We start from the raw sequence: 13,053 nt of genomic DNA on the forward strand, positions 1-13,053 counted from the left end.
CCTATGTGAAAATGTTTGACAAATGTTGTGAACTATGGTAAAAGCACGTATGAATTGGTATGATGAAATTATCGCAAGTTAATCTTACATGGGATAAAAGTTGACCTAAAATGGCTCAAAGTTTGACTGCACGTAATTCTGAGCAAATGAAGGAAATTGATCATGAAATTTGACAAATCAATAGATCTCATTTTATCTTTAAAATTAGTGGTAACTCATAAAAATTAGAGTTTTCTACAAAAAGTCATATCTATCCAAAGTTAGCCATAAATTCTAAAAAATTAGAAAATTGACTATATGAAAAGTGCACATTGATAGGAAAACTGGGCACACATGAGCTAAGCTTGCAACTAGAATATTTTTTCCTTAACAATCTCATTGTAAGCTTCAACTAAAATTTTGATTCATCTCATTTTGATTTTTCTAGATTAGTTATGATTTTTCAAAATTAAGCTAATTTTAGGGTTATAATGAATGCTAATCCGAGAAAAGAAATTTAAAAATTCAAATTTGTCTAACTTAAGGACTTATTAAATAGTTCCAATTGTTTTGATTTGATATAAAATTAGGTAATAAATGAAGGTGTTACACTCCGTGAGAAATCAAATCTTTTCAACCTCTTACTATCATCAAAGAAATTTTTGGTATATGTTGTTTTATGGATATGGGTTTCTCAACCAATAATTCTCATCAGCATTGCCAGCTCAGCCCTTGAAGCAATCTTCATGACAGGGCTACTATTTGTAATGGCTGAACCGTTGGTTTTTAGCTTAACTTAAAAACAAAAATCAGAATTTTTTTTCTTGGTTCTATTTTTTAAAATGGTCACCCTTTGCAAATGTTTTATTGGACTTCAATCTTCCACTTACACTGTTTAAGGGCAGGCTTATCATGAATTTACTAGGAATTTGTTTCCCTTTCATCTATGTCCTTGTATATACACTCTCTACTCTAAACTCATTTTTCCTTATATATATAAATTATCTTTTTCTCCAAAAAAAAGAAAGAAAAAAAAAAAAGAAAAGATAGGGCAGATTATGCCCCCTTTTAAGTGTCATTGTAGTCAAGAGTCAATATGCATTTTCTTTCTTTTTCTTGGATGTGGTATAAGCCTAAAGTCTCTGTTTAACCAATGCACATGCAATTGCAAGGGCAGTTAACTCTTTTTAATGAAATATTATTGTGTAAATGAAAAATAATACTCTTCCGATCTCAAATGTTGGACATAATGAGCAAATTTATTTTGATCATAGATATTAGAATCCAATATGCTTTATTTTCATTTTGCCTTCAAAATTTATAATTTGTGCTCTAAATTATTTTTATTAATTGCACTGGATTTCTATAATGAGGTTGAAAAATAGGATAAGAGTAAAATACTTTGACCATCAGTCTACTTTATCTTAATTACATGGACCTCCCATCTATTTTGATAACATACTTTTTAGTCCAAACTATTAACACCGCTAAGGAATATTATGAAAAGGTTCTTTAAGTATATCTTTTAATTAAAAAAAATATTACAATTAAACATATAGTTTATCTTTTAATATTAATATTTATTAATATCTATTTAATATTTTTACTAAATTTAGTAAATCAAGACATAACTTTATAATTTTATTGAAATCACACATTTACAATTACAAAACACTTTCTACTAATATATATATTTAAAAAATTAGTTTTAAATAAACAATATTAAACATTTAAGTTTATTGTAAAATAAAAATTTGTATTCATAAAATTAATTAAATTCATAATATGGTAATCGATTTAATAGTATAACAAAAATATTTAAAATACTTATTAAAACTATTCTTTAATTTCAAATAAAGATGTATCATATGTGATTAAATGGTAATTATTAAGTAATATTTGTTTTAAGGAGGGGTATTTTTGTCAAAATAATGGGTCAATCTGGGTGGATAGAAGTTGAATCTCAAAGCTAAAAAAGAGGTTTGTGCAATACATATTTTGATTTTAAAGGGGGAAAATGCCAGAAAAATGCACCTCCAACTCCAAAAGCCCAAAAACGTCCGCCGAATTTCAGTAATTCCGTTTTGGTACCAGCAGACCATTCTGGGATTATTTTCTTAGACAAAAAGACCAAACCGCCCTCAGTGTTATTTTAAACAAAAGGTGGGAACAGAGGCGGTTTTTTCGACTCTCTCATTCTCGACCCCTGTTGCAGCCGACGGAGCGAAGAAGAGAGGAGAAGAGAGCGGAGGAGGAAGCTACTACCGGTGTCGAAGAAGAGAGAAGAGACGAAGGAAGAGCGTTTGGTGGTCACCGTCGAAGAAGAGAAAGGAAAAGAACGACGGAACGGCTACATTGCGGCAATCGATCGAAGGTGAGGAAGAGAGAAAAGGAGGAATTTGCGGTGAGACAGAGGTAAGTTTGTTAACATTTCTTCCTTCTCTGTGTTTGTTCAAGTTATATATTTGATATTGCTACTACTTTTAAGATGTCGATCGAATGTGTGTGAGAGGGAGTGGGCAGTTTCTGGAGATGAAAATGACAAAGTGAATGTGCAGAAAGTGGAGGACCCACTAGATTGCTTGCATTTCACCATATGATGACTGATATACTTTCAGGAGTGTGGACCACATACACAGCCCACAGCCCCGTACCTTTTCTTTTCTTGTTAATGATTTCACTGTTTCATCACTACTTTATCTCTACCTTTTGTTCTTTTCATTCACATTTCCCACTCCTCCAGCCCAGCCACCAAGCTATTCCTGTCAGCTTAATTAACATCGATGACACTGTTATCTCTATGGACAATAATTGTCTTTCATCTATTAGCCTAAGTTAATGCATATTAGTATAATTGTATAGTTTGATTTAAGGTATGAATCACAGTGATGGTGTGGGGGAGTGTGTATAAGGGTGTAGAGGGCGCCAAACTTAAAATAATTATTTGAAAAAAAGGTGAATGTACCCACTGTCATGTAAATATATATATGTTGTTAATCCCTACACTGGAGTTGTAAAATTGTAACCGAAGTTGGAGAAAAGGGTTTGTGTTTTCTTGAAAATGCTGTTGTGAATAGCCATACTGAAGTTGTAAAAGTATATGTAGATGTTGTTAAGCCGTACACAAGGGTTGTAAAGTTGTAACCGAAGTTGGAAAAAGGGGTCTGTGTTTTGTTGAAAATACTGTTGTGAATAGTCATACTGAAGCTGTAAACATGTATATAGATGTTGTTAATACCTACACCGAAGTTGTAAAATAGTAACCCCGAAGTTGGAAAAAGGGGTCTGTGTTTTCTTCAAAATGCTGCTGTGAATAGCCATACTGAAGTTGTAAATACTTATATAGATGTTGTTAATCCCTACACTGGAGTTGTAAAATGGTAACCGAAGTTGGAGAAAAGGGTTTGTTTTCTTGGAAATGCTGTTGTGAATAGCCATACTGAAGTTGTAAAAGTATATGTAGATGTTGTTAAGCCGTACACAAGGGTTGTAAAGTTGTAACCGAAGTTGGAAAAAGGGGTCTGTGTTTTGTTGAAAATACTGTTGTGAATAGTCATACTGAAGCTGTAAACATGTATATAGATGTTGTTAATACCTACACCGAAGTTGTAAAATAGTAACCCCGAAGTTGGAAAAAGGGGTCTGTGTTTTCTTCAAAATGCTGCTGTGAATAGCCATACTGAAGTTGTAAATACTTATATAGATGTTGTTAATCCCTACACTGGAGTTGTAAAATGGTAACCGAAGTTGGAGAAAAGGGTTTGTTTTCTTGGAAATGCTGTTGTGAATAGCCATACTGAAGTTGTAAAAGTATATATAGATGTTGTTAATCCGTACACAAGGGTTGTAAAGTTGTAACCGAAGTTGGGAAAAGGGGTCTGTGTTTTGTTGAAAATACTGTTGTGAATAGTCATACTAAAGCTGTAAACATGTATATAGATGTTGTTAATACCTACACCGAAGTTGTAAACTAGTAACCCCGAAGTTGGAAAAAGGGGTCTGTGTTTTCTTCAAAATGCTGCTGTGAATAGCCATACTGAAGTTGTAAATACTTATATAGATGTTGTTAATCCCTACACTGGAGGTGTTAAGTTCTAACCGAAGTCGGAAAAAGGGGGTTTGTTTTCTTCAAAATGTTGTTGTGAATAGTCATACTTAAGTTGTAAATATGTATATAGATGTCGTTAATCCCTACACTGGAGTTGTAAAGTTGTAACCGAAGTTGGAAAAAGGGGTCTCTGTTTGCTTGAAAATACTGTTGTGAATAGCCATACTGAAGTTGTAAACATCTATATATATGTTGTTAATACCTACACCGGAGTTGTAAAATAGTAACTCCGAAGTTGGAAAAAGGGGTTGTGTTTTCTTGAAAATGCTGTTGTGAATAGCCATAATGAAGTTGTAAATACTTATATAGATGTCGTTAATCCCTACACTGGAGCTGTTAAGTTCTAACCAAAGTCGGAAAAAGGGGTCTGTGTTTGCAACAAAATGTTGTTGTGAATAGTCATACTGAAGTTGTAAATACTTATATAGATGTTGTTAATCCCTACACTGGAGGTGTTAAGTTCTAACCGAAGTCAGGAAAAGGGGTTTGTTTTCTTCAAAATGCTGTTGTGAATAGCCATACCGAAGTTATAAATAACTATATAGATGTTGTTAATCAGAAGTTCCTAATTGTTTTCTGACATGCTTGTATTAATGTGTAATGTGCAGAAAAAATGGTGTTGGAGGGAGAGACATCAACTTCAAAAGGGCCAAGGAATGGGTATGTCTTATTTAGAGAGGAATTTGCTCAAGGGAAAAAATTCAAGGGTGTAGTAGATAGAACTAACAAGGCGAAAGAGGCATGGGCAAGGCTCTCTATTAAGGAGAAGAAAATATATAGTGAAAGGGCCAAACAAATGAGGCCGGAGAAGAAGAAGAGTAAGAGAGTATGGAAAATGTTCACCCGTTGCTCTGTTCGTCAATTCATGTCACTGGCGGAATTTGTTAAGAGTGATGAAAGTTTAAGACAAAGGATAGAGAACATAGGATTCTCTAAGTTGTTGGATGTGGAAATTGACAAACTCCCACGTGAGTTAATTGTAGCTTTCATTCAATCGTACGATCCAGCAACACATCAGTTCCGATTAAGGGGGAGGACAGAAGAAGTTGAGGCAAACGATGTGGGAACATTGCTTGGTGTGCCCCATACTGGGGAAGAGGTAAAAGGAGATGTTGATGAAAATCATGACACATATAAGAAGCTGAGGAGAAAGTATTTAAATGTTGTTTATAGCAAGATATTAGCTGACATAAAAAGTGGGACGGATGATGAGCATTTTGAACTATTATTTATGTTGGTCACACTTGGCACATTTCTAGCTCCAACTTCAAGTGCAAGAGTTGGTGAGAAGTTATTAAGGGTGGTATGTGCAACTATGAATGGATATGAACAGTATGATTGGGCAACGTACATCATGAATGACCTCTACAAGGAAATGGAAGATTATGTGAATTTGTTCAGGAAGGAGAGGGATCCGTGCTGCACTGTGGGTGGCTGCCTGTACTTCTTGGTGGTATGTTTAGAGCAAAACATGTTGTTCAATGTTAATGTAACTGTTTAATTCAATTGGCTAATGCGGTGTGTTCTATGATTGTGGTTGCAGCTATATTTGGGTGAGAAATTCCCATTGTCAAAAGCTACTAACCATGACCCAACAAATGCTATTGCATATTGGACGGATAAGAGAATAAAGGAATTGGTCAACAAAGAGTCAAAGAGTAACATAGGCCTATTGTACAAAGGGAAGTCTACAAAAGTGGTCGAAGATACAATAAGTGTTGCTCATCTACGACCGGTATGTTTATAGTTTTGTATGTATAAAATTCATTATATGTAAAGAGTTTAACTGTTTAGCAAATGTGTTAGCAGGAATTGAAGCAAGTGCATCGAAGGATGATGGATGCACTTGAGGAAAGCCATAAAAGGCTTAGTAACCAATTTGCAGAGGAGCTTATGAAGGTGCAGCTCCATCTACAGGGGATGCCAAGTTCAAATCTGAGGGACCTTGTTGACAACACACGCGATGAGGCAGTGATTCTTCCATCTGATGGTAAAGGTGAAGAGGGAGGTAGTGACAAAGGTTATAGTGATGGAGATACTGCTGAAGGTGAAGCCCATGATCAGGAAAGAGGTAGTGATGAAGGTGATGAGGATGGAGAGGAAGGAGACAGTGAGAAAGGTGATGATGAAGGAGATAAAGGGGTGGAGTCATCAGATGAAGAGACTGACAAGGGAGAAGACCAAAGGCCATCAAAGAGAACAATCATTCCAAGTCGTCAAGTAACTTCTCCATGGATTTCCATGTTGAAGCCTGTTAAGAGGAGAAAGAGAGTGATAACTGAGAAAGACAAGTTTTTCAACATTGTCTCTCGTATGTGTTCACGGGAGGAGGGTCAGAAGTAAGATATGCCGTGCATGGAACATTGAAAGCAGGAAATTTTTTTCATCTTGTTTTGTTATTGTTGTTTTACTTACATATGATGTATACATTGCAGGATTATGGTTACAATGTGTGATGAACAAATTGATCGGGATCAATTGCGCACGATAGGTGGAATCGAAAGAGTGAGTAGCCCTCTAATAACAATGGTCGGTAGGGCATTAATGGCAGAGGCAGGTGAGGGAGGACAAGTGAGGCGACACATTTTTGATGCTGAGTTCATGGTGAGCCCTGTGGTGTGTACGGTTTGTTTGACAATTACAGGTTGTGATGATTAAACTAATATGTTGTTTTGTAGATGAAAATGCTTGGTAACCCTTCTCAGTGGCGAGCATCAGAGAACAAACGTGCTATTTTGCCACAGCATATCGGGTACAACCTAGGTGACTGTGATTTAATATTTGGACCCGCAATTGTTGAGTCTCACTGGTTTTGCTTTGTGTTGGAGCCAAAAACAATGCATTTTTATGTCCTGGACTCCATGAGGCTGCCTAATGATATGCCAAAGAAGACCAAGAAGAAGGATTCATTGGAAGAAAAAAGGATGTTTCATCTTCATGCATGTGTAAGGACTAAACTAATGTATCTGTGTATCACAAGTGCCCAATGTTTCCACCTTTTTATCTCATATTTTGGATTTCTGTTGTTGGTTTGCAGAGAGACAACTTTTATGATATAATTGCATTAGTCAGACCTCAACTTGTTGGGAAGAAGCCTAAGACTGATATTATTTTTGCACCTGTTCCACAACAGAACAACTTGTATGTTGTGTTGACTGTTGACATTGTTTTCTAGTTTAAGATGTGAATTGCAGAAGCAGACATACTAACTTAAATGTTTTATTTCCCATTGGATGTATAGGAGAGATTGTGGTGTTCATGTGTTGATCTGGCTAAGCAAATGGGTCCCGGATGTGACATTTGACTTCAATGAGGTATGAAAGTTGTCTATAATTAATGATTAATTATTTGCCAGGTACGGTGAACATTAACATATGGACCTGTCTTATATGCAGAATCATGTAGCTGAGTTTAGGCGTGAGCTAATGTGGTGGCTAGTTAATCATCCGCAAAATTCAAGTCGTGAAGAAGCCTTAACTCTCCTCTCAGAACAGCAGAACAAGACAACCACCAAAAGACGACGTTTGTCATAGTACTTAGTAGGAGGTTCCTTTTACATGTCTATGTGACACTCTGATGTAGTTCCATGTTATTTAACTTGGGAGAACATTTATGTACATGGCAGAAGGACTGATTTCAAGATTAGTAATTGTGTCTTGTTAGCAACGGGTTCATACCATTTGCGACATTAGTAGTCAGACTTTATGGTAAATTTTAACAGCAGCATTATATATGTTTCCAACTTGTGTATCGATTTTCACAACAGCATTCACGAGATGAAAACAAGTACCCCTTTTTACAACTTCAGTGAAGCTTTTAACAACTTCAGTATAGGTTTTTCACAACTCATGTATACCCGTTAAGTAATGGGTCCCTTGCACGCCCACACCCAAGTGGGAAACGTGTTGAAGATCGGGGAGAAATTTTACAACTCCAGTGTATGCATTAACAACATTATTATACTATTTTACAACTTCAGTATAGGTTTTCACAACAGCTTTCTGAAGATGGAAACAAATACCCCCTTTTACAACTTCGGTGAAGCGTTTAACAACTTAAGTATAGGTTTTTCACAACTCAAGTATACCCGTAAGCTAACGGGTCCCTTGCACACCCACACCCTCGTTGGAAACGTGTTGAAGATCGGGGAGAAATTTACAACTCCAGTGTATGCATTAACAACATTATTATACGATTTTACAACTTCAGTATAGGTTTTCACAACAGCTTTCTGAAGATGGAAACAAATACCCCCTTTTACAACTTCGGTGAAGCGTTTAACAACTTAAGTATAGGTTTTTCACAACTCAAGTATACCCGTAAGCTAACGGGTCCCTTGCACACCCACACCCTCGTTGGAAACGTGTTGAAGATCGGGGAGAAATTTTACAACTCCAGTGTATGCATTAACAACATTATTATACTATTTTACAACTTCAGTATAGGTTTTCACAACAGCTTTCTGAAGATGGAAACAAATACCCCCTTTTACAACTTCGGTGAAGCGTTTAACAACTTAAGTATAGGTTTTTCACAACTCAAGTATACCCGTAAGCTAACGGGTCCCTTGCACACCCACACCCTCGTTGGAAACGTGTTGAAGATCGGGGAGAAATTTTACAACTCCAGTGTATGCATTAACAACATTATTATACGATTTTACAACTTCAGTATAGGTTTTCACAACAGCTTTCTGAAGATGGAAACAAATACCCCCTTTTACAACTTCGGTGAAGCGTTTAACAACTTAAGTATAGGTTTTTCACAACTCAAGTATACCCGTAAGCTAACGGGTCCCTTGCACACCCACACCCTCGTTGGAAACGTGTTGAAGATCGGGGAGAAATTTTACAACTCCAGTGTATGCATTAACAACATTATTATACGATTTTACAACTTCAGTATAGGTTTTCACAACAGCTTTCTGAAGATGGAAACAAATACCCCCTTTTACAACTTCGGTGAAGCGTTTAACAACTTAAGTATAGGTTTTTCACAACTCAAGTATACCCGTAAGCTAACGGGTCCCTTGCACACCCACACCCTTGTTGGAAACGTGTTGAAGATCGGGGAGAAATTTTACAACTCCAGTGTATGCATTAGCAACATTATTATACTATTTTACAACTTTAGTATAGGTTTTCACAACAGCTTTCTGAAGATGGAAACAAATACCCCCTTTTACAACTTCGGTGAAGCGTTTAACAACTTAAGTATAGGTTTTACACAACTCAAGTATACCCGTAAGCTAACGGGTCTCTTGCACGCCCACACCCTCGTTGGAAATGTGTTGAAGATCGGGGAGAAATTTCACAACTCCAGTGTATGCCTTAACAACATTATTTTAAAATTTTACAACTTTAGTATCGGTATTCACAACAGCTTCCTCAAGATGGGGGAAAAAACCCTTTTCACAACTTCGGTTAACCTTTTAACAACGTCAGTATAAGGTTATCACAACGCAGGTATACCTGTTACCACCTGGTATACAGGCGTGCTTACGCCCTCTTTAGAAACGTGTTTACAGACTAAACCCACTTCAATATGCGTTCCCAACAGCATTTCCAATAATGACTAAACCCACCATATTACAACTTCAGTAAACCATATAACAACCACTAAATAATGTTTCAACAACTCGAGTAAAAGTTTAACAACTGTCATAAAACAAAATGATTAGTAATACCCATATTTTTAACTCAGTTCAAATGAAGTTCATATACGATGATCATACTTAAAAACATAAAATATAAGGCAACAATATCAAACATGAATAATAAGGGGACTCGTCTTGCAACTTCTGTCATTGTTAACAACACAGTTAAAGGAAATAACAACTTCAATATAGGTATTTTCCTATAACCAGATCCTTCCTGACAGTACTTACAATCAGTGACAGGCTAACATTAATATTTCATCCCCACTTAATGTTTTCTTGTCACTGACATCAAAATACACATTTCACTGACTATGTGTGACTTACGATGTCGACTTCCCACATGACACAACCCTTCATCCAAAAAAATATGAAGAGTTGCAAAATATTTACAAGCCACAACAAAAAATAACCTTTACAAAATAAACCCACACGTGGACTACCAATTTTAACTTGGGTTTGGATTTCTGCATGTTCTTTTACTATGCCCAGGTTCATGACACTGTCCACAGTGGTAAATCTTCCTGTTTTGGAATTGGGATTCCCGCCTCCTAATTCTTGGCCTTCCCGAAGGTCTACTAGTTGTAGGTGGGTATAGCCACACTTGGTTTCCCATATTTTGCAGCATATAATCATTAGGATTAGGCCTGTCAATTGTCACTACTGGAATCATGGTGTTCCCATAAATCTTCTCTTGGGATGTTATTTTATAACAGTCCTCCACAAAATCATACACATTTGCATGAACCACCCTTATTGCAGCACAAGCGTGTGGACACGGAATCCCTGTCATTTGCCATGCAGCACAAGTGCATTCATGTGACTGAACATTGACATATAAGGCTCCACGCGAAGTATGTACACAGACCCTACCACCTCCATAAGGTTCACCATGCATATGAATCGATCTAGCCACATTTTCCATCACTTTTCCATCAATGTTTGGACCCACACCATTTCTCCAGTTCCTCATTGCCACACTTGCTGCGAACATCTTCCTTGCAACCTTCTCACGATGTTCATGAATAAGTTGGGCAACATTATGCTGCCTTTCCTTTACAATCCAAGCATTGAATGACTCAGCAATGTTCGTTGTTATGTTATCCCACCGTTTATATGCAAACTTGCTCATTGCCCACTTATGAATATCACCATGATTGTTAAGCCACTGAAGTAACTGAGGACTGAAATTTCCCATCCTTGTCATTGCCTTATCAAACTCAACGTTAACCCTTGCATATGCAATGTCATCAAGCAACTTTAATCCAACTTCCTTACTAATACCACTAGTTCTCCTCCTACCTCTGTATAATTTATTCATTTCAGAGCTGAAATTTTCCTTCACGTGTCTATAACAGTATGCATGACGGTCACCTCCAAATATTGCTCCAACAGCTCCTATTATTGCATTGTGACGATCTGACACAATAATTAATTGGATTGCACCAACTATCTGTTTTATCATGTTTAAGAACCATGCCCACTCCTCATAAGTCTCTCCTTTCACAATAGCATACGCGAATGGTAACAATTCATTGTCCGCGTCATATGCTGAGGCTGATAGCAGTGTTCCCCTATATGGTCCACTCAAATGTGTTCCATCTATGTACAGTATATGTCTTGCCCCAGACAAAAAACCCTCTATGCAACAACCATATGCTATGAAAACACGCTCAAATATATTGTTAACAGTTGCTACCCATTCAGCTACCGTCTTCTCATCGGTTTCCTTCAATCGTTGACATATCCATGGTATCAACATGTATGACTGTTCAGGCCTCCCTTGTATTTCCTCTAATGCTTTTTCCTTAGCCCTATATGCTTGCTTATATGTCAACTTCACACCATAATCCCTTGCCAAGGTCCTCCTTATTTCATTTGGACGCTTTTCAGTGTGATCCCTTACCTCCTCAATGATAATTGATGATGTCAAGGCTGCTCTTCCACCATGTGTAACTTGCATCATCTCTTGGGCATTATGCACATGTTCATTACTCAGTCGAGTTACAACGAGGAAAGGACTTCTCTTCGCAGCTACTCTTGCTATTATCCGCCAAGGACAACCTTCAACTTTGCATTTCACATGCACACATTCCTCACAATTTTTGACATATTTGTACTCGAAGTTTTCTGCAATACTAAACTTATATACTGCCTTTCTGAATTCTGTGGCATTTGCAAAAGTTTGCTTCTTTCCTAACAACAATTCCTTCCACTTCACAGCATTCATCTCGGGCATTGGTGTTGGTGCAATCTCTACTGTACTTACTAGCCTCACATGACATCCCCCACCGCCTTCTCTTACACAGTCACCCCCATTTTCATCACAAACTGTTCCGTCCATATTATTCTCCCTACTTGACAAAAAACACATTTGTTGTGACAATCCCAAGTAGTTGTCAATGCTGCATGCATAATTACAACTTTTGTTAGCAAATTCACAACAACAATATAACAAATAACAACTAAAATAACCATAAAAAAACAAGTCTCACATTTGTGGATCATCCATTACTTCCGGTGTACTCTCCTTCAATGCTAGATACACATGTGCACTAGTGTCATTATACTGAAAAAGATTATCAACTTCACTATCATCAACCAAATCTACTAATGCCTTATCATCGAGGCTCACTGTATATTTCATGTCACAAATATTAACATCTATATCAAACCATTCCAATATCATTAACCTCAACTCTTCGTATCTTATCCCCTGTTTTATCGTTCTAACTCTCACACTCCCACCATTGTATCTCATTTCACCTTCAACATTATTAACAAAGTTTCCACCAAGATGAAAAATCAACGCAAGTGTCTTTGAATATGTTGACCCAATATTGCAACTCATTCTGCATTATACCCTGCAACAAACAAGGAAAATATTTCATCACAATGTCATCTCTGTAAAAAGGATATTTCATAAACCCAACACAGCTACTTTCAAAGTTAACAACTTCAATATATCGTTTCACAACTCCACTTTAACTATTAACAACACCCTTCACAACCTCATTACTATGGATATTCAGCCTACTTATATACGTGATCATCGCAGCGCTTCTTCCAATTTCCCTCAGCTACCATCTGCTATCCCCAAAAACAGATCATTATAAACACCGTCCCAGACTAAGCTAACTCTATCACTCACTACCCGACTCATACGTTCCATTCCCACAAGTTAAAAACAACAACCAATACCTCCAGATGAATCAACTTACGATTGCTACAGCATCGTCTCCCTCTTAAGCTGACAAAACTAACTTGGCCAGAACCCTAACCTTATCTAACATTAATCAACTCATTTGTT

At 36.9% G+C, this 13,053-nt stretch overlaps 2 protein-coding genes across 2 annotated transcripts; one reads left to right on the top strand and one right to left on the bottom strand.

The window, feature by feature from the left end:
- Positions 1 to 5,909: 5,909 nt before the first annotated feature.
- Positions 5,910 to 7,732, top strand: LOC114750360 (uncharacterized). Its single transcript, XM_028938946.1, has 6 exons — positions 5,910 to 6,426; positions 6,523 to 6,691; positions 6,766 to 7,032; positions 7,125 to 7,228; positions 7,329 to 7,401; positions 7,483 to 7,732. The coding sequence occupies exons 1-6, from the start codon at positions 5,921 to 5,923 to the stop codon at positions 7,618 to 7,620; spliced, it is 1,257 nt and encodes a 418-aa protein (XP_028794779.1). The 5' UTR covers positions 5,910 to 5,920; the 3' UTR covers positions 7,621 to 7,732.
- A 2,459-nt stretch (positions 7,733 to 10,191) lies between these two features.
- LOC114750394 (uncharacterized) lies at positions 10,192 to 12,087 on the bottom strand. Its single transcript, XM_028938992.1, has one exon. The coding sequence runs from the start codon at positions 12,085 to 12,087 to the stop codon at positions 10,192 to 10,194; it is 1,896 nt and encodes a 631-aa protein (XP_028794825.1).
- Positions 12,088 to 13,053: the final 966 nt, after the last annotated feature.

The sequence above is a fragment of the Neltuma alba genome, unplaced genomic scaffold, assembly GCF_004799145.2.
Source record: "Neltuma alba isolate B1F8T4 unplaced genomic scaffold, ASM479914v2 tig00001082_pilon, whole genome shotgun sequence".
NCBI classification, from domain to species: Eukaryota; Viridiplantae; Streptophyta; class Magnoliopsida; order Fabales; family Fabaceae; genus Neltuma; species Neltuma alba.